The following is a 22260-nucleotide window of genomic DNA, read 5'->3' as shown; positions in this document are numbered from 1 at the left end:
TCCGGAATTCCATAGCGGTTACGGACGCCAACGCATATGCGGGGCTGCCGAGATTACGATAATCAGGAGCAATGCCTCAGAAACCAGAAAATTCTCATGCTGCACCGTGTCACGACTCAAAGTGGCAATTGGAAGTTTTTGGGTACTTGCCACGAAGTGACCCCTTCACCGGCGCCCACGTAGACAACGGCGGTGACCGGCGTTGACAGGCCAACAAAGAATATCCCTTCGAGGTGACAACAACCACTGCATTCTGTGGAAGCTGTAACGAGGCCAGGTTTCTAATATAGCCACATGCTGACTGTCAGGAAGAGGCCATTAATTGATGCAAGATACCAGCGTCGACGACTTCCGTGCGAACAGCCTCGATTTCCAATTCCTAACAGCCTCTTGGTTGCGGCGAATGCGAGGGCGTTAGCATAATTTAGGGCGACATTAAGGGCGGAGTGCTGTGAACACTTCGACCCTTCTGATTGGCCGGTACAGAGTAACGAAGTTCCCTCACCTAGGATCTAGGCGAAACATTGGCTTAAAAGCAGGTTTTTGATGCAATGTAGAGCATGTGTGGAATAGCTTGCTCAGGCAAATAAAGTGTTCCGACATGGAGTGGTTCTTCCATACACACTGAGTCAGTTGTGAGTTCTAGATATGTAAGATAGAGTTGTTCGTTTTATTCGACCTCCCGACCTTATCTTTTCGCCAACAAGCCGATCTCGGCGAGAATGACGGACGACAGCATGGGTCCACTTGGTCAGCTTAGTGCGATGCTCCGGTATAGCGCAGCCCAGCTCCTATGTTTTAGGCGTAGGCAAGCGACCCCCTATGTGACGCCCTTATCCGAGCCACGAACTACAGACACGGATCACAAGAGCCAAATCAATCGTGCCAAGGGTACGCTCGCTCGGGGCTTCCGAGCGCCACGCTCACATGAGAACGCATGACCTATCCTACATGCAAGGAACATGCAAGACATGAAACTTGCAAGTCATGAGCAGTAAAGTGCTAAGGGGATTGGAGCCTGATATTCTTCCAACGTGACCGTGAATAAACATGCTCGAATACTACATAGGAGTCGTAGGTATCCCAGAATACTTTTCACTAGCATGATGCAGTAAGCCGATATTGAAAGACAGCCACGGATATTGTTGCTTATGAAAACTCCGACGTGAGGGTGTACAGAGTCTGCACAAAGCTTGGATTTTGAGGATCTAGCTGGATAATTTCCTTGATCGAACCTAGCTATACTTTAGTAACAGATTAACACGGTAATGAACTTACAAGCTACATAGGAGCTATGAGAGACGGTATATTGAAGAGTTCCTGAGTCGTCTAGAAAACCTCAGGTTGCAATGTACAGAAACCTCGTTAAACAAGTGTTCTTTCACTGTACCGCGTGAAGACCTGCATTCCATCACTATGGCTGACAAGTTACTCCACGGCCTCGAAATCATGTCCCGAATGATATTTCTACTTGCCCCCCAAGTTGGGTAATATGACGTGTGTTCAACGGTGATGACGCTGTTCACGTTGTGGCTCACCTGTCATAGTCTAGTATGGTGTCGATGCGGTGCGCTATCGTGATAACGGTGCAGTGCGCGAAGCTCTCCCTCAGAGTTGTCTGCACCCTGCGCTCCGTGTCCGAGTCCATCTGAGAAGTTGCTTCGTCCAGCACCAGAATTCTTGTGGCTCGCAGCAGGGCCCCCGCGAGCGCCACCAGTTGTCGCTGACCGGCACTACAATTCACCGCGAAAAAAACACCACAACGTTAGCTTTTCATCGTATATGAGTCACTTAATTGTTTCACTTACATGTGGATACCTCCATATATTTAAAGGTCATGCATATATTATCACTCCTAAAGGATGAGGCAGATGTTAATAGGCTGGTGATGGTAATGATGAATACGAGTATTTTCTTTATATTCGAATTCTTTTGTGTTGAGTGTTTCCCACTTTCTTACAGGGTTAAGAGAATTTTATGAAATGTTTTTGCCCTTTGCTATTTTCCATATTAGGAAGACAAATACCAATCTTTAAGTACTTTAGTAGTTAGAGAACCTCGCAACTTCTGAGACATGGTTCAGCTATAGGTGAAAGTACATTCTGTAGCGAACAAGAGGAACATTATAGGGTGCCATCCTCTCCAGTGCTTTCTAGTGGGTGAGTCTCTCCAGCGCTTTGCTCGGGGAACGCCACTTGTGCTGAGAGTCCCTGCCCTGCTCTGACTGTCGGCCAAAACGCCGGTGACTAACAAACACCTTTACTCACCTCAGGTTATCTCCCTTTTGAGACACGGAGAATGACAGCCTCTCAGGCGTCGTTTCGACGAAGTCACTTAGGTGCACGCTCCTAAGAACTCTCCAGAGGACTTCATCTGAGTGGCTGCCTTGTGGGTCCAAGTTTTCACGTAGCGTGCCAGTAAACATGGAATAGTCCTGAGTACGATTGAAAGTCTTTCGGTCGATTGGTTTTCTCTAATGGCATTAACTTACTTAATTTAACAGGACACAAAAAAAAGCCTTGACCTGTATACGTAATCCCGGTATTCTTAAACGACCCTAGACTGGAAGTTGTTCCTCCATTCAATCGAATTGAGTACAGCGCCGGTCTCAAGTGAAAAAGACACCATGCTTTTTCAAAAAATGATGCGGATTGTCACTGAAAAGAAGTGACCAATGACCAAAAGAAGTGACTAAGCCGCCTGGTTAGCTCAGATGGTAGAGCGGCCGCCCCGGAAAGGCGGTGGTCCCGGGTTCGAGTCCCGGACCAGGTCGAATTTTTCTTTAACTGTGAGGCTCTTCTTTCGAGGAACCCGTATGGGTTTCCTTTGTAGCAATTGCTACGAACGGGTGGATGTCCGATTTTCCCTTTATTAACTACTTCTCTCCACCTTGCGGGCTTCCGCAGAACTACTACGATCTTATTTTTTTTTGTGTGTGTGTGTGTGAAAACCGCAAGGGACTGGAACGGTCTGTCTGCCGACGTCACGCACCACTCCGACGCACGTCACTTCAAGGCTGCTCTTGAATTACTGTTTTATTAAACTAAGCCCATCCCTCATGTAATACCCCATCTCTGGGGCCTTCGAGGTATAATATATATATATATATATATATATATATATATATATATATATATATAAAAAGAAAGAAATAAATAAATAAAGAGATTTACGGTGCCGCAAGAATCCAAATAGAAGTTACTTCGAAATCAATGATTTTGAGGATATGCCTTGAAATTTTCACGCCGAATTACGTCAGCTAGCCGAAGTTCACTCTCACGAAAAAAAAACAAAGCTTACAGATTGATGCCATAAACTGGAATCCCTTTTATAATCCTAACCAACTCACCCACCTTGCTATATTGTTTTAGCGTGGGTTTTCTGATATGCCTAAGCAGACTCCATAAAGTTCTGATCGATTTCGTACGATCGCTTCAAATATCGGAATCTGAATACCGAGACGATATCGACACTTATCGTTTACGTTGGCTTCAAGAAGGTATTCGATTAAATAAACCATTACATAATCTTACGTAAATTACCTTGCTTTCGGACAAAGGGAAAAACCACTGTCCCTAGTCGCTAGTAACTTTTTCTCGTAATGGCAACGCGCACAATTAAATTGTATTCATTCAAATAACATACAAATCTATAGACGTTTGTGTGCCCCATGGCTTGATCTCGGGTCCCACATTTCCTTTAGTATATCAGTGACATAGTAAACTTTTCAAGTACGCCCAAAATGGTCCTTTATACGGATGATGCAAATTTATAGCGGGTACAATACAGGTCAAATAAATAGAGATGCAAATACTGAGTAAATGAATTGGCAATATAGCCCCGTGCGAATAGGCTACAATGAATTGTTATAAAGAAAATGTATTTTCTTCGACCTAAACAATGAAAACATTAGCAATAATGTGGATGCTACAATTTCTGGCCGTGTAATTGAACGTGTCCAGCCTGGTAAACTCCTTGATGTTACTTTCCATTACCGTATCTCATAGACAAATTACGTTAAAGATGTACGCTCAAATGTTTCCCAGTCTATCGGGGTAACAACAAAACCGCACTTTCGCCCAAGAGGCGAAGCATCGATTCAGACTTCAGATTAGTAGACAGCTATACGAAGTAAGGATAGTAGTTTTAACGGCCCTGTAAACTTGAAACATTCGCTAACTAAGTTAATTAGCCAGCATTTTGGCACGCGCGCACAGGCAAACATGAGTGCATCTCATTCGATGGCCGCGGAAGCTCGCCGTCAAAACGCTGGAGTAACGAAGCGTGGCATAAGGAGCGAGCGAATTGATCTTCATGGTGCCTCTCACTTCAACACGAACTAAGCGGCAAACCACAGGGCATACAAAGCTGTCTGCCCTCGGTGCGCCTAGACGCCTAGACTCTGACCCCATCGCAGATCGCTTTCAAGATAGGGCCCACGTGGCCGCGCCATATGCAGCAGCTGCCGGAGAAATAACTCCCGACACTCCCTCCTCCCCTCCCTCTGGGGCATCGCGTGCGACAGAAGACCGCATGCTTTCTCGCCGCTTTCCTCCCGTGCGCGCGCGGGATTAAACCGCCTTCGTCGGCTCACCCTCGCATGCTTTCACTCCTACATACCGCATACGCCACGCGGGGAAGATATTGTCGCCCTTGGGACACCACGGTGACGGCGAAGACGACGAACGCTGTAATGCGGCTGGTGTGACGTTATAAGTGCTACCGCAATAACAGAAACGGTGTTTTTATGGCGAAAGAAAGAGCTTAACCTTGAGCTCATTCAATCGCATTGGCATTGCTGCTTGCTAGTTTTAGCTAATACGAGTAATGGAAATGTTATTCATTCCTCATTCTGCAAATGAAGGCCATAAACGCTGTCATCAGTACTCTTTACTTCTATCTATCTATCTATCTATCTATCTATCTATCTATCTATCTATCTATCTATCTATCTATCTATCTATCTATCTATCTATCTATCTATCTATCTATATATATATATTTCCTGTTAAACAAGCCACTAGGTACACGTATATATGTTGTGCGTTGTTCGATGGTGTTACAAAATCTTTGTCTTGTACTATGGTGGTTCATTCTGTTGTGAAGCGACATTACTGCTTGCGTTCAAAGGTTATGACTGTGTGTAAGGGGATGGGCCTGGTTACGCACTTTACGTTCGCCCTCCTAAAGTGTGCCTGTATATTGCACGTTGAATTAACTTCACTTCATAATTTGCACAGGTTAAGGTACAAACGCACTGACAGATGGTGATTTCAGAAAGGAGCAGGTGTACTTAGGCTATAGCACAGATTGTTATTGAAGGAGCAATATTTTCTAATTGCGAGGTGTTTGCTACAATATTAATACTGGTGAATTTAATAACGATCAATAATTGAAGTATAAAACATATTTTCGGTTTAAAGACAGCTGTACAGGTGACGTGTAAACATTATGAAAAACTCTTCGCAAACAAAAAGCTTTCCCGTACGACGATTTTTTTGTACTCTTACCTGTGGGATAACGCTAATTGCAGTACGAAGGCGACTCAATGGAAGTGTTTGTATATCTATTCCGTCAATGGTGATCATTCCTGATGTGCGCTCGATCATACGCAGAAGTGCAAGTACAAGCGATGACTTTCCGGCACCCGTCCTCCCCACAACTGCCAGCTGGAAACGTGAGCAAAATACAAGATATTTTCTGTAAGAAACGCTTTAAAACGCATAAGTACTCCGATATACTTAGAAATATCTGCACAGGAAGGACCGTGAATTCTACTCTCCTTTTATATGTTTGATCCTTGCTTCTTTATTGCCTTCTACCACATTTATTCACACTATCTTAATTCTGATAGTACGTCATTCGCGTCGGTGTATGGATTATTTTGACGGCAGCCCAGTTTACACTCGGGAAAAAATTGCATAACTTTCATCGTCCCCAAAGCACCAAGTAACATATAAGAGACGTCACAATCTGGTATGAGATTAATTCTGACCACTCGAGATAATTTGGCATGGTCAGAAAGCAGGGTGCGCCAGCGTCTTGGGATTCTCCCCAGGAGCATTCTGCCGCAGCTACCAATGAATTGAACCCACGACCTCCTTCTAAGCAGCCGAACGGAATATACGCTGGGCTATTCTGGCGTGGAGATAGTAGGAGTACAGATCAAGGTGCCTCAGTGGCTATGCCTTTCGCCCTGCTGAACACGTGGAGACGTGGTGACTTTTTGACACCTCAGCTGAATTTCACTGGGAATGAAATAAAAATATGCTTGTCTGCTTAAACTGAGCTGTTCATTAATAGGTCACAGGGGCCAGAATTGTTCGGGAACCTCCGCTACGGCGACCCTAATTAAATACATTGCAGCATCAGTAGGTTAGGCATCCTAATATGGTTAGAAATGTAGCACTCTAGCGTGATTTTTAACAATCATAAGCAGTATAATATTTGAAACCCGTTCATATAGTAAAGTTTTGCAAGCTTAGTTCCGTAAATTTAGCTACAGGTAGTGTCAGCAAACCACACGAGGTACAAAGATGCAGGCTTCCAAATGCACGCACCTTCTGTCCCGCTTCTGCTACAAAGGATATACCTTTGAGCGTATCGTCGGTGATGCCCGGTCGATAGGAGGCGCTGAAATTTTCGAATCGCACGACCCCTTTACTGGGCCACAAGTCATCGTAGGGCTGAACAAAAATCCGAGGTCTTCCGTGTTTCGGATGACCGGTGGAGTCCTTGCGCTTTGTAAGAACTTCCTGCGGCAAAAAGGATGTCTATATTACTCTCCCGAATATATCGACTATGGCAACCTTGCTAGTGCCACAGAAATCTTGAGCTCAAATCCACTAACCCTCGCCAGCTCGTAAGGACAAGCTGTCTCTTGTCAAGCGCTGCAGAAAGACAAGAAACAAAAGGCCACATATCGATCAGCTTAATGAGCAGCATACTTTGGCTAGCTACCCGGTTTCATTTTCTGCTCCGCTCAGTTCGTCCTTCCGCTTCGTTTCCCAAAAACACGTACCGCCACAGAGGATTTTCTTTATTATTATTGCGACAGCGCGCCTTCTGGCACAAAGGATTATTTACAAATGTAGATAAACGCCAGATTCCAGCAGTGTCCGGTGGTGGGGCCCCATGATCCGACTGGTTACATTTGGCGGCCGACCTGGGGTTGGTTCCCATGGAAGCAGGTGTTTTCGGCGAAGGGCATGTAGAGAAGGGCAGGTGCAGGGGAGGTGCCCAGTGTCCGCCTCGCAGACAGGAGTGGGACAGAAAGGGCAGGAATCGCTGACGGAGGCACGGTACTGTGCCGTCCACGACCCCGACCAGGTTACCGCAGGGGTAAGGGCGAGATGGAGGCGCAAACATCGTAGTAAGACCTCTTCCAAGCGCGCTAGGCCGCCAGGGAGGTCGGTGCCACACGGTGGGAGAAGCATTCGCGTGGCGCGCCGAAGATTTTCTTTTTCTGTGAGGAGCCTTGTCTCCGGAGAGGTGAGGGCCGATTGAAGGGGACGAAAAGTTTTTTTATGACTTGCTTCATCTGCAAATGCTTGTGTGGGATGTGCATTGCTACGCATCCATTGTACTCGTGCTGTAAAGGGTAAGTGCTCAAGTGTGTCCCGAATCTCCTGCGCCAAAACGTCGGAATTCAGAACACGACGGATGGGGCACTTAAGCTTGCATCGGTGAATTTCTGTGAAAACACAAACTTCTATATGTTTACCGCCTCCTACTTGTGCACGCACGAACGTCTGACGCAATATTAACAATTAAATAGTTTTAGCTCCCGTTGTCGGCTACCTTCAAGTGACCTTGAGCCAAAAACCAGAGCGGTTATCCGGGCATGTTGCTAGAACTTAACGAGATTATCCGACCAACCAGTCAAACAAAACTCGAAGACGCGCCTTTTTTTAAAAAGGGCTCCCTTTGCACAGGACCGAATTAAAATGCTAGTTACTGCCCAAACAGGTTACAAAAAAAAAAGAAAAAAAACATTGCTTCCGAGTTTTTTCTGTTCGTTCACAATATCCCTCAAGCTGTAACCTGAACTACGATAATGTTTTTTTTTATTTGCAGTAGCGACGTTCAAAAGGAAAATACAGGCACCCACGGGCTTTCCGTTGCCTCGAGAGATGGCGCCACCCTGCGTAGCGCTTCGTTCAAGCGCTTCTACCCGCCGCGGTGGCTTAGCGGTTATGGTGTTGCACTGCTAAGCCCGAATTCGCGGGATCAAATCGCGGTCCTGGTGGCAGCACTTCGATGGAAACGTAGTCCATAAGCGCCCGTGTCCCCTACATTAGGGCATGTTAAAGGGAACCTGAAACGATTTTGACAATTTTCTACAAACGTACTGAGTCGCTAGAGTAGGTCCTTCTGATCATTAATTGACGCATCTAAGTCATCCGCGCAAAGCGTGTAATTTATTATAAGGGTTTAAATATGCACGTCGCTGCCGATCGCAGCACACTGCTCGGCGGAATTTTAAGCCGCCCCCACCCATATGACGGAACTAACCCATATGACGTCAGTGAGGCGAGCTACCCGATTGGCTGACCAGGGCGCATGATCGATAATTTTTCCAACTTCATGGTAAAGAAATGACGTTCCTAATAGTTGTAATGTTAGTTCATTTGTTTTTATAAAAAGAAAGTAACGTAAAGAGAATTCACAAGAACAAGTTTTCAGTACACTCAAGCACTTCCGGCACACAGCAAGTGTCGTCTGCGTGTGTTATAACGTGCTCCGTCTTTGACGAGAGCTCCGCCGTCAGTGTCGGTGTGTCTTTTGAATGAATGTTTGGTTTTTATTGGCGCAAGGGCCAGGTATGGCCAAAGAGCGCCAAGCCACTGTTGATGAATTCGCAATGTAGTTATGAGTTCAATGAGGTAGATGTGACGTGGCTGTAAAGGGGCCTTAAAAATAGTCGCTCTAGAGTGCGTAAAATCTATCTGTTATAATATTATGTCGATGATAATGACATGTTCTATGAGCAATAAAATCCATCGTGAGAGAACGATGCATTATAAAAGATATGTGAGATGGTAAAATTACCTGGAGCACTACTGCCTCGCCAGAGCCCTTGAAACACAAGGGCCTCGAGGCATGTGCTATACAGTATGACTGTCACAGCGCCATCCTGTCAAGAGAGGAAGCGCTACGAATGTATGGGACTAATAACGTGTAGGACAACATCTCTGAGGAAACCTAGGACAGTCTCTGTATTAAAAAGCGGTTCTGGACCGAGAAACATTACAGGATGAAGAGGAATGTGTTGACGGTATGCTAAGGAAAAATGTCTCCTTCTCTCAGATTCGGCTTTCCGACACTTCAAGAGGACGTGGAGCACGGTCAGCCTCTCCCCGCATCTGCCACAGGTTGGAGGGTCATTTCTGGTGAGTAAAAAGTTATGGGTGCCAAATGTGTGTCCTATTCTAAGACGACAGAATAGGACATCTGTCCGGCGTGATTTTGTTACGGAAGGCCAGAACCCTAATTGTGGCTTTATTACGTGCAGCTTATTATTTGTTTCCCTGTCCCACAAGCGTTGCCAGTAGTTTCGCAGTTTCCTGCGCAAGACGGGCCTCAGATCTGTACCAGGGACTGCTGCGGTAGGATGAACAGAATACGATGCAATTGATGTGGCCATCTGGTCCGTCAGAACGTTACCTTCGATGCCCCTATGACCCGGCACCCAGCATATGATGACATGCTGGTTACATATATACGCTTTACATAGGACGGAATATAGTTCATTGATTACTGGATTTTTGTGCTTACAAAATGACATCAAAGCCTTCACAGCGCTTAGGGAGTTCGTATATATAACAGATTTCTTGAGTTTTGTTTTCCTTATATGCTTTACAGCCGATATTAGTGCGTAGGCCTCAGCCGTAAAGATGCTTGTTTCCGGATGCAGTACATCGGATTCCGAGAAAGATGGGCCGACGGCTGCATATGACACCCCCTCGCGTGACTTCGATGCGTCTGTGTAGAACTCCATGCAGGAGTTTTTGTATTGGAGTTGCATTTGGATTTCAATGCATTTGGATTTCAATCCCTGGAGCGTGTTTTGTAACTTGAATGAAAGATATATCGCATTGTATCATCTGCCACTCCCAAGGAGGTAGCAGCTTAGCTGGAGGCATTAGGCGGTGTTTGAGGATTGGGACATCCATTTCAAGACTAAGCTCCCTCACACGAAGTGAGAAGGGCTGCCTTACAGAGGAACGATTACGAAGGAGTGTATCATATGTCATATCGTTAAAGGTATTAAAACACGGATGTTCAGGATTAGAGTGGACTTTCAGGAAACATGTTTGGCTGATGTACGTTCTCAGGAGATCGAGTGAACACTCATTTGATTCGACATACAAACTTTCGATGGGACTTGTTCTGAAGACGCCAGTGGCCAGTCGAATTCCTAAATGGTGAACCGGATCTAGCATCTTTAGCGCGCTCAGGGCTGCAGAATGATAAATCACGGCACCGTAGTCCAATCGTGATCGAGTGAGGCTTTTGTGAAGATTCATGAAACATTTTCTGTCGCTGCCCCATGTTCTATGGGATAAAATTTTGAGTAAGTTCATTGTTTTAAGCATTTCACCTTGGTATACCTTATGTGTGAAATAAATGCTAGTTTAGAGTCAAGTATGATACCTCAGAACTTGTGCTCTTTGTTCACAGGGATTTGCTGGCCATACATTTCGGCATTGGGATCTGCAACGAGGCCTCTCTTTCTTGTGAAAAGCACACAAGAACTTTTGTACGGGTACACTTTAAATCCGTTTTCGTCTGCCCATTTAGATACTTTGTTCAAGCCCTGTTGTACTTGCCTCTCACACACTGCAAGGTTGCAAGATTTGAAGCCTATCTGTGTATCATCTACGTAAACAGCATAAAAAATGGCTGGCGGTAATGAAGCACGAAGGGTGTTCATTTTCACGATAAAAAGTGTGCAGCAAAGCACACCTCCTTGAGGTACACCATTTTCTTGTATAAAAGGTCGCGACAATGCATTGCCTATTTTCACGCGGAAGGCACGTTTGGACAGATAGCTTTCTATTATGTTTAGCATATTTCCACGGATGCCCATCCCCGACAAGTCTCGCAAGATCCCGTATCGCCACGTCGTGTCGTACGCCTTCTCCATATCGAGGAATATCGATAAGAAGAACTGTTTATGTAAAAATGCATCGCGGATATTTGCTTCAATGCGTACAAGATGATCAGTTGTGGACCGCCCTTCTCTGAAGCCACACTGATGGGGATCAAGCATATTGTTCAGTTCAAGAAAATGTATCAGTCTACGATTAATCATTTTTTCAAATAGCTTACAAAGACAACTTGTAAGAGGGCGATAACTTGCCGCCAAGGAAAGGTCTTTACCCAGCTTCAAGACGGGAATAACAATAGATTCCTTCCATGAGGATGGGAGGTATCCGGCAGCCCAGATAGAGTTGAAAAGTGCCAGAAGTGTCATTTGTGTGTCTTCGTGTAAGTTCTTAATCATGTCATAGGTGATTCTATCAGCTCCTGGTGGAGAGCTCCTACATGTGCTCAATGCAGCTTTAAGCTCGGCAATGTTAAAAGGACGGTTGTATGGTTCATCCGGACGGCATTTTCGATCAAGTGTCTTAAGTTCAGCTAAGTGTTTATATTTGAGGAATGATATTGTGTAATGTGTGGAGCTTGATACATGTTCGAAGTGTTCGCCCAGAGCGTTTGCCTGGTCTTCCAAGGTAGTCCCTTGGTCGTCCACTAAGTGCAGAGGGTGAATTTGTTGCCCCTTTATCTTTCTTACACCATTCCATACTTTGGACGCTTGGGTGTAGGAAGTGATGCCCGAGAGAAACCTCTCCCAGCTAACCCTCCTTGCCTGTCTCCGTGTGCGCCTTCCTTGTGACTTTGCGAGCTTAAATTCTATGAGGTTTTCTGCAATCGGGGAGCGACGCAGCAAACCGCATGCTTTATTTTGTTTCTTTCGTGCCAGTCTGCACTCTTCATTTCACCAGGGTACCCGTCTTTTACAAGAGAGACCTTGTGTTTGGGGAATGAACTTTTCAGCTGCGTCGATTATAAAACAAGTAAAATATGCTACTGCATTGTCTAAGTTAAAATCAGTGATGAGATCTCGTGATAAGTAAGTTGCTTCCTTAAAATCATTCCATTCGGCGGAGGCTAGTTTCCACCGGGGTGTATGTAGGGGGCTTTCATGTTGAGGCATTGAATTTAACATTACAGGAAAGTGGTCACTTCCATATGGATTTTTTATTACATTCCATTGCAAGTCCGGGAAAATTGAAGCCGAGCCAATAGACAGGTCTATAGATGAATATGAATTATTATGGATATTATAATAAGTTGGCTCCTTCTTGTTGAAGAGGCATGCACCGGAGTTCACAAGAAAATTTTGAATGAAACGGCCTCTCGGGTCACATCGCGAGTCTCCCCACATGGTGTGGTGGGCATTAAAATCACCTGCGAGTATGTAAGGGTCCGGAAGCTGGTCAATCCGGTTATAAAAATCACTTTTTTCCAGATGAAAATTAGGGGGTATGTATAAGCAACATACAGTGATCAAATTACTAAAAAGAATTGCCCGAATTGACACTGCCTCAAGGGGCGTCTGAAGGGCGACCTGGTGACAAGCTACGGACTTGTCTACTATTGCTACATAGCCAGACGAGGTATTCGCCTCGTTGCGGTCTTTACGGTAAGATGGCCTACTGACAAAGAAAGTTTGTGCGCATTTAAGATGTGTCTCCTGAACACACAGCACCTTTGGGTTATGTTTGTGTAAGCGTTCGTTAATGTCATCGAGGTTGTGTATAAGACCTCTAACGTTCCAGTGGATTACTTGTGTAGCCATATTGTGCGTGTTTTTATGCTGTGTGTCAAGAGGAGTCAAGTCCGAGGAGTGACTTGCGGAGCCTTTTCAGGCCCCGTGATTATGGTACGAGTTTTGTGTGTTTTGGAGCGGTCGCGAGACTCGCGCCGCTCCCGAGGCGCTAGATGCGCCTTCTGGCTCGGGATTGTGTCCATCGACTCTTGGTAACCGCTGGACTTCCGCTCACAAGAGCGGGGTGTTTTCACCTTAGGCCTTGCCTCGAAAAGCAGGGCCTTGGAGGCCACCGACCCAGAGGTCGATGGGCCCTCCTTCGGGGACGGCGCAGCAGCGCTGGCTGCTGACGCCAGGGGGGCTGGTGGCAGGGCCGCAACCGCGCTCGTTGTGGGCTGGGCCGGAGCCGGAGTCTGCTGCGACGCTGCCCCCTTGCGCGCCGCACCAGCATACCCTGAGGTATGGAAAAAGGAAACACGTTTCCGCGCTTCTTGAAAAGAGATGTTTTCTTTGATTTTCATTGTTATTATGTCTTTTTCTTTTTTCCATGTGGGGCACGTTCGAGAGTATGCTGCGTGTCCACCGTCACAGTTGGGACAGTGGGATGTGCGATTACAGTTGTTGGATTCGTATTCGTGTTCGCCACACTTTGCACAGGTCAGTCGGCCACGGCACCTTTGCGAACCATGGCCATATCTCTGACACTTGAAGCATCTTCGGGGGTTTGGGATCTAAGGCCGGACTGGAAGCTTGGTATATCCTGTTTCTAAGGTTCCTGGTAAAACGCTGGACGCAAATATGAGGATGAGATGTTTAGTTGGGATATCTTGGTTGTCTCGCTTGATCTTTATTCTTTGCACCTGAATCACATTGTGTTCTTTCCAGCCCTCCAGGAGCTCTTCCTCGCTTAGGCTGAATAGATCTTCATCAGAGATGACTCCTTTGCACGTGTTCAATGATCGGTGGGGAGTAACGGTGATTGCCACATTACGGAACGCAAAGACACTGCGGAATTTGCCATGCTGTAGATTGGCGCGGACCTCAAGAAGAAGGTCGCCACTGCTCAGTTTCGTCACTTTCTAGCCAGCACCTAGTGTTTCGGTAAGGCATGTTTAGGTAAGGTAAGGCATGAAAGGTGAGATACTTCCGACTGTCTTTTCAGGATCTTGACTGTGTAAAGAAGAATGATAGGTGTAACGTTAAGGGATAAGAAAAGAGCAGATTGGGTGAGGGAACAAACGCGAGTTAATGACATCTTATAATATATATAGTTGAAATCAAGAAAAAGAAAGGGGCATGGGCAGGACATGTAAAGAGGAGGGAAGATAACGGATGGTCATTAAGGGTTACGGACTGGATCCCAAGGGAAGGGAAGCGTAGCAGGGGGCGGCAGAAAGTTAGGTGGGCGGATGAGATTAAGAAGTTTGCAGGCATGGCATGGCCACAATTAGTACATGACCGGGGTTGTTGGAGAAGTATTGGAGAGGCCTTTGCCCTGCAGTGGGCGTAACCAGGCTGATGATGATGATCATGATGATGATGATGATGATGACTGTGTATTACATGGTAGCGGGGGAAAGTTTCTTTGCGCTGGCTGAATAGTTGAAAAGTTTCTTCGGCGCGCCCTCTTTTTGAAAGAGGACTATCGGAGAGGGGGGGAAAGACGTGTTAGCCATGCAGAATTCATTTATTTCGGTAGCTACGCCAGCCGCCCACCACCGAGCCCAACAAGGGGACGCCACGAGTCCGGGAGGAAACGCAGACGCCAGCTGTACGTAGCCACTATAACCTAATATAACATACCCAAGGTTGGATACATACACCAGGTTAACCCTTGCCGCCTAGAAATTCGGAAGTGAGAAGAAGTGATAAGAAGACAGGAAAGAAGAGATAGCGAGAGGGAAAGCAAAAGATTGAATAGAGGGACAGGAAAAGGCGACTCCCGATTACCTCCAGGTGGGTCAGTCTGGAGGTGCCGTCTATGTGAAGCAGAGGCCAAAGAGGTGTGTTGCCTCCGCCGGGGAGCATTAAAGGTCCAGACACCCAGCATCGGCTCAACCTCCAGGATCCCCCTTTCCCCAGACACGGCTAAGCCGCGCACGGCTACACGAGGGAGGGTCCAACCCTCGTGTGCTCGGTACGTGGTGTCGCAACACACCAAACGCCTGCTGACGCAGACGCCCCTGCGGGGGGTGTGTCTTTTCGCGAGCGCTATGATTCGACTTTGTTGCGTTGTGGACTGAGCGACTGGCAATATGTCAAGCTGCGACATCGTGTCCCTCTGCAAGCCAGTAGACGAGCGGACTGGCTGCACCGCATTGGAGTGCCGCTATCCGATCGGCGCCAGGATTTGCGCGATTGCGGCCGTCACTTTACACCGGAAGATTACTAACGCAATAGCGTTTCGCGAGTCCGGTATTAGGGTTAACGCAAGCGCAAGGCGACAGGGCCTGGCCGCGTCCCCTTGAGTGTCGTTTCAGGGGATGAACAGAAGCGCAAATGTGGACGATCTGCACGGTGCAGCCACCTGGTGGCCCAGAACTCCACCACACAAAGTAGCTGTAACGAAATGTATTCTTTGCTGCTGGTGTAAATTTTTCCCCGGAGTGTAATCGTTAACACGTTGTTCTTGTAAATGTTTAAAATGTTTTACACTACGTTGGAGCAATATTAGCTCTTTCTTTGGCTGGTTAACCTCTGCGCCAGCGGGTGGCTGGACCGTGGAGACCGATCAGGCAGCTCACGTACGTCTACGCTAAAGTTCCTTCATCAGCTTGAGTTTATGCCTCATCATTCGGCGCTGCGAAAGAATGCTCGCAGCGCACGCTCCTTCGATAGCTCTCGCTTGGGGTCGACGGCCAAGCGGCTAGCGGAGAGGTATCGCGCGGGCGGGGGCGGATTCCGAAACAACCGGAAGTGGACGATGTGACGTCGCATCGAGACGCAGAACCAGTGAAGGTGGGGAGCTTAGCCCCGATCGCTCGGCGAACGAATCGAGGAGGAAAAGCATGGCTAGGGAGGAGGGTAACTTGTAATCGCTTGTGGCTCCGTTATTACGTAACGCTTTGCTTAAATTGTGGTGCGAATTTTCTATTTAAGCTGTACCCTACGCGTCTACAAAATTGATCCAAACCATTTCAGGGGCCCTTTAAAGATCCCCTGTAAACAAAAATTAATCTGGAGTCCTCCAGTACGGCGTGCCTCATAATGAAATCGGGGTTTTGGCACGTAAAATTCCAGAATTCATTCTTCTTCTAGCTGGGAGGTGCGCTCTGTCTCCCTGGCGTCTTTCGCTGCCTGTCGTGCGGCCGGTTTTCTTCTTCTAACTGGGCAGTGTCCATATGGACCAGTGCACAGTATGGTGTGGTGCGCTGTCGTGCGATGGGGTGTGCCGTTGCGAACATTCACTACACATATTTTAATGCGGTGGCTAGTGTCGTCTCCAACCAATCTGCTTCTCCAGTTGCCATTTAATGCTTACGTGTATACTCTCGATTATGGTATAGCCAGGAATTTTTGTCAGCCAGCATGGGAGTGGTGTTAAGACGTATATTTGCCTAAACTTCGTCAGTCTGACTTTGGGACTGTAAACTCATCGTTTTAAACAAAATTCTGTTTTATAAATAATTAATTAAACAAACTCCATAAAAATTGTCCGACCGCAGAATTTCAATACACCACATCTAGCACAGAAGCCCAATATTGACACCATTAGGCCACCCACACATTCATCGACAAATGACATAGAACATCCTTATGAATTATTCCTCGCGGACAAGCGAGCCCTTCGAGATGCTTGGAGCGTTTCGATTTCGCCTTACCGGGGCGCAGTTAGAACGCAGGCCAGAGCTTCCGCGGAAGGAGCGCGCGGATAACGCAAGCCAATGAAACAATTTCCGGCGAGCCTATCGGTTGGTTGGTTAGTTGGGGTTTAATGGCACAAAGGCAACTAAGGCCATGCTGGGCCAGTCACAAGACAAAAGGAAACGCAAGGTTAGAGCAGGCAAACCTGCATTGCATTATAGTTCTTGTAAATAACCAGTTGTCTCTAAAAAGTGGAACATGTTAGTAAATGGCACTAGCGGGTCATCTCCCAGTAATAGGGCAGGGTGTAAAGGTGTGTTTAAATTATATAGGTTGTGTAAAAGCTCCCGCCGCTGGGTTTCAAACTGTGGACATGTTATAAGGATATGTATTACTGTAAGGGGTTGATTGCATTTTTCGCAAGTCGGCGGGTTTTCTTTTCGGAGGAGAAAGTTGTGTTTTAAATGTGTATGTCCAATCCGAAGTCGGCACAGGATCACCTCATAGAACCGTTGCTGGTGAGTGCACGACTTCCACTCACCAATTACGGTTTTAGTAAGATGTAGCTTGTTGCTTAAGCAATGGTCCCATGTTTGTTGCCATTTGGCCGTCAAGGCCTTCCTAATCGCCGTGATACTATCCCGATATGGAAGCGCCGTGTTTGTTATGTATTTGCGCGCTGCCATTGATGCACACCTATCCGCTGCTTCATTTCCCGGTATACCGACATGGCTTGGTACCCAGCAAAACCTAATTGACCGGCCGTATTTGTTTAATGTTACCATGTTTAAAATATCTCCTATCAGGGGTTCACATTCGGATTTCGCGTGTAGAGCCTTCAGTGTGCTTAATGAATCAGTGTATATTACTGTGTTTTCGTGTTTGTCGATTATGCTCTATTTAACTACAGTGCATATTGCGTATACTTCGGCTGTGTAGACAGAGGCTTGTTGTGGTAATCGAATACTTGTTTCCCAATTTTCCGTTACGGCCCCCACACCCACGTGATCTTTTGTTTTAGAGCCATCAGTGTAATATTGCATGTTATTTTGATATTTGTCCTGAAGTGCGCGGAATTCTTGTATAATGTGTTCATGTGGGATGTCTCTTTTCTTTAGATGTGTTAACGTCCAATCACATAAGTGTGTGAAATCGTACCACGGGGCCAACCGTTGTGGTTTCTTGGCAACCTGGAGGACTTCGTTGGGAATGTCATAATCCCGACAGTATTGCTCATACCGCAGGACAAGCGGCCTAATCGTGTTCGGTTTATTTGTGTAGTGTAAGCGTGTGTTGCATTGTGTGAGGATGTTGTAGCATATGTGTTGGGGTGATGACTGAATTCTTAGTACGTAGGAAAAAGTGAGGAATGCTCTGCGCTGCTGTAAGGAGGGTTCATTACACTCGACGTATAAACTTGGAATAGGTGAAGTTCGGTAGGCACCACTTGTCAGTCGCAGTCCAAGGTTATGTACCGGATCAAGTCGTTGGATGTAGGACTGTCTGGCTGAGCCGTAAACCACGGAGCCGTAGTCTAAAAGGCTACGCACAAGAGACCGGTAGACACGTAAAAGTCACGTTCGGTCGGAACCCCAGCGCTTATGAGACAAAATTTTAAGTATATTTAGAGCTTTATTTGCTTTAACCTTTAGTGCTTTTATGTGAGTTAGGAAGTTAGGTTTGGTGTCAGAGGTTACTCCTAAAAACTTATGGTCTTGTTTCACCGGCAGTATGGTGTCGTTCAATTTTAGGACTGGATCGCTGTGTAGCCCTCGTTTCTGAGAGAACAAAGCAGTAACTGTCTTCTGCGTGGAGAACCGGAAACCATTTTTGTTAGCCCATTGTGTTAGTTTTTTATTGTCATTTGAAGCTGCCTTTCACAGGTTGGCAAATTTGAAGTGCGGCAAGCCACTTGGAGATCGTCTACGTAAACGGAGTGCATAAGAGACGAGGGTATAATGTTATTAACTAAATTCATTTTTACTATAAACAGCGTCGTGCTGAGAACGCAGCCTTGCGGAACGCCATTTTCCTGCGTAAATGTATTAGAATGAACTGTACCCAGACGTACCCGAAATGTTCTATTGGACATAAAATCAGTTAGGCAATTCAGAATTTTACCACGGATGCCGAGGTCTGCTAAGTCTCTTAAAATTCCATACCTCCATGTGGTATCATAGGCTTTTGCTAAATCGAATAAAACTGCCAGATAGTGTTGTTTATGTAAAAATGCATGCCGAATTTCATGTTCTAGAAGGACAAGGTGGTCAGTAGTTGAACAACCCTTTTTATATCCACACTGGTGGGGGTCTATGAGGTTTCTTGATTCTAAAATAAATGAGAGTCTTATATTTATAATGCTTTCATATGATTTTGCCAAACAGCTCGTGAGGGCAATGGGTCTGTAGCTGCTTGCGGATGTTAGGGATTTATCGGATTTTAGAAATGGAACTACTATTGCCTTTTTCCACTCTTCGGGCATTATACCTGATTCCCAGATTATGTTCAAAAATTTAAGGAGAGCTTCTACAGATGCCTGCGATAGATGAGCCAGCATGGCGTAGTGAATACGGTCGTGTCCTGGCGCTGTGTTTTTCCCTGCAGAAAGGACTCTGTTTATTTCTTGTTGTGTGAGGGGGGAATTGTATGGTTCATTTAACGCGCCAGTAGTGGGCAGCTTCTGTTTTTCAGCAGACTGTTTGTACTGTAAAAATTCTTTTGTATAATTCCCTGAACTGGATACACCACGGAAATGTTCGCCAAGTATGTCTGCCTGTTCTTGTATTGTTGTTTGTGTGTCTGGACTTGTAAGTAACGGTATTGTATAAGATGAGTAGTCTCCCTGAAACTTTCTAACTTGTTCCCACATGCGTTTAGATGTTACTGAACTGTTTATGGAAGATACGTATTTGTTCCACGATGATTTTTCTGCCTGCCGTCTGATAAATCGTGCCTTGGCTTTGGCCTGTTTAAAGCATAAAAGGTTGGTATAAGTGGGGTGTCTTCGTAACATACCCCAGGCCCTATTTTGAAGCTTTTTTCTTTCGGTGCACTCGGGAGTCCACCATGGGAAACTTTTTTTGTGCACAAGACTGGATGTTTGAGGTATTGCCCTTTCTGCCGCTGAAATTAAAACTTCAGTGAACTTCTCATTAATTTCATTTATATTGAGTTCATTTGAGAAGACTTCTTCAAGTTTTGCATGTTTCATAAAAAGTGGCCAGTCGGCAAGATGTATTTTCCAGCGACGTGGCTTAGAGTTTATGGTTGGTAATGGGGATGTTAGCTTGATAAATGCCGGCAAATGATCACTTCCATATGAAGTGTCTAGGACTTCCCACTTAAAATCGCTAAAAACAGACGGTGAGCAGAAGGCTAAATCTAGACAGCTAAATTTGCGTGAGCTTGATGAGAAATATGTTGGTGAACCCGAGTTTAAAAGACATATGCTGTTAGACAAAATAAAATCTTCGATTACTTGCCCTCTTTGGTCTGTTCTATCGCTGCCCCAGAGGCTTCAATGGGCATTAAAATCTCCTACTAGAATAAAAGGCTCCGGCAACTGGTGTATTATATTTTCCAGTTGTCTAGTAGTAAAATGAGTATGGGGTGGGATGTAAAGTGAACAGAGGGTGATGGTTTTATGCGACAGAACGGTGACGGCAACAGCCTCGAAAGAAGTATTCAGCTGAACATTTCGTGTGGGGGTGCCGCCCTGAACAACTATGGCGACTCCTCCTGACAACCGGCTAGAGTTTTCGCTGTCCCTTCGGACAACGGTGAAACCTTTCAGAATGTTACTATTTTTTTAACCAAGGTTCGTTTCTTGAAGACACACTGCAACTGGCGAAAAAGTGTTGATAATGACTTTGATGTCACCTATATTGTGCATCAGACCTCTGCAATTCCAGTGCACAATGAAAGCCATGGTTGTAAAATAAAAAAATGTACTGATGTTTGCGAACTTCTTAAAAGTTAAAGGTGACATGCGATATGGGACAGTACACGTTTAATGGGCGGTAACCGTTCAAGTTGCCTGTCCCTTTTTCTGTATAGTTATAAGGACCTTGTCCTTCTTGGAGCGCTCAGAAGAGCGCTGTTCTTTTGGCGTCAATGGCGCCGGGGTTTTGGTATCGACCTCCATTGCCTTCTCTGAGGCGCTGGATGATCGAGAGCCAGGCGCCGAGACACGCGCCTCGGGCCTTGGCGTTCTGTTTAGTCTTGGGACCTGCGGAACAGCTGTTTGCAGGGCCGTCTTGGATGATGGTGGAACAGCACTAGCTGCTGCCACCGAGGGGGCGGATGGAGTTGCTACAGGACCACTGACTGTGACCTCTGTAGACTCCTGAGACCGATGTGGTGCTGCCCCCTGCCGCGCCACATTGGCATAACTTATTTGAGGTAAGAGGGAGAGTCTCTTCCTTGCTTCGAAAAATGAAATTTTCTCTTTTACTGTGAGGGCAATCACTTCTTTCTCCTTCTTCCAACAGGGACATGATCGTGAATACGCTGGATGATTCGCTTTGCAGTTCACACAGCGTGGGGGAGCGTTACAGTTTTCAGATGGGTGATCGTTGGCGCTGCATTTCGCGCATGCTTCTTTGCCTCTAGATGATTGTGATGCGTGGCCGAACCTCTGGCACTTAAAGCACCGCCTTTGGTTCGGTATGTATGGCCTGACATTTACCTTTAGGCATCCTGCGTCGAGAGAAGTGAGGAGAATGCTCGTGCCAAATGTGAGGATCACATGTTTGGTGGGTAGTTGCTCATTGTTCCTTCGGATTGTAATTCTTTGAACTTTAATGACATTTTGTTCTTGGAACTCCTCGAGGAGTTCCTCGTCACTCAAACTGGGAAAGTCTTCCTCAGAGATAACGCCCCTGCAAGTGTTTAATGAACGATGGGGAGAAATTGACACTTTGATTTCGCCAATACTGGCGAGTTCGGACAGCTTTTGCACTTCTTTCTTCTTCAATTCAATTAACAGGTCTCCGCTGGTCATTTTCGAGGCTTTGTAGTCTTTTCCAATTTTTTTTATGAGGCATTTCGCCACCAAGAAAGGGGATAGCTTACGCATACTTTGTGTTCCTTCACTATGCAAGACGTGGTAACGTGGAAAGTTGTCTAGGTAGGTTCGGAGGGTAAATTGAAAAGGTGCATCGGTGCGGCCTCTTTTCAGAGGCCGATCTGGAAGTCGCGGAAAAGCTTCTTCCATAATATGGTTTCAAAATTCGGCGGCGGTGGTAGCCACCCACCACCGAGCCTAACAAGGGGACGCTACAGGTTGTGACCAACCTGCACACGCCAGCTATGCACCGCCACTATAATTTAATGCATATAACCAAGACTGGGTATACTACACACGGTTAACCCTTGCCGCCAGGAAATTCGGAAGTAAGAAGTGATGAGAAGACAGGAAAGATGAAAAAAGCGAGAGAGAAAGACGAAGGTCGGAGAGGAGGACAGGAAAAGGCGACTGCCGATTTCCCCCGGGTGGGTCAGTCCGGGGGTGCCGTCTACGTGAAGCAGAGGCCAAAGAGGTGTGTTGCCTCCGCCGGGGGGCCTTAAAGGTCCTAACACCCGGCATCGGCTCAACCCCCAGGATCCCCTTTTCCCCG

At 46.2% G+C, this 22260-nt stretch overlaps 1 protein-coding gene and 1 non-coding gene across 3 annotated transcripts in view; one reads left to right on the top strand and one right to left on the bottom strand.

The window, feature by feature from the left end:
* LOC142585061 (multidrug resistance protein mrp-7-like) overlaps window positions 1-22260 on the bottom strand; it is a 163810-nt gene that overhangs the window by 17904 nt on the left and 123646 nt on the right. The window contains exons 22-25 of one of the 2 annotated variants that reach the window (XM_075695534.1): window positions 6561-6755; window positions 5511-5669; window positions 2268-2434; window positions 1539-1733 (exon numbers count right to left, since the gene is read on the bottom strand). In XM_075695534.1, coding sequence (XP_075551649.1) covers window positions 1539-1733; window positions 2268-2434; window positions 5511-5669; window positions 6561-6755 — 716 coding nt within the window. The remainder of the gene's footprint in view (window positions 1-1538; window positions 1734-2267; window positions 2435-5510; window positions 5670-6560; window positions 6756-22260) is intronic. The other variant, XM_075695535.1, reaches the window with a different exon arrangement.
* TRNAS-GGA (transfer RNA serine (anticodon GGA)) lies at window positions 2699-2772 on the top strand. Its single transcript has one exon. It is a non-coding gene; the product is annotated as a tRNA-Ser (tRNA).

This window comes from Dermacentor variabilis, chromosome 6 (assembly GCF_050947875.1).
Source record: "Dermacentor variabilis isolate Ectoservices chromosome 6, ASM5094787v1, whole genome shotgun sequence".
In the NCBI taxonomy this organism is placed as follows: Eukaryota; Metazoa; Arthropoda; class Arachnida; order Ixodida; family Ixodidae; genus Dermacentor; species Dermacentor variabilis.
Note: the sequence above shows the minus strand (reverse complement) of the source record. Positions and strands in the feature narration are given on the sequence as shown.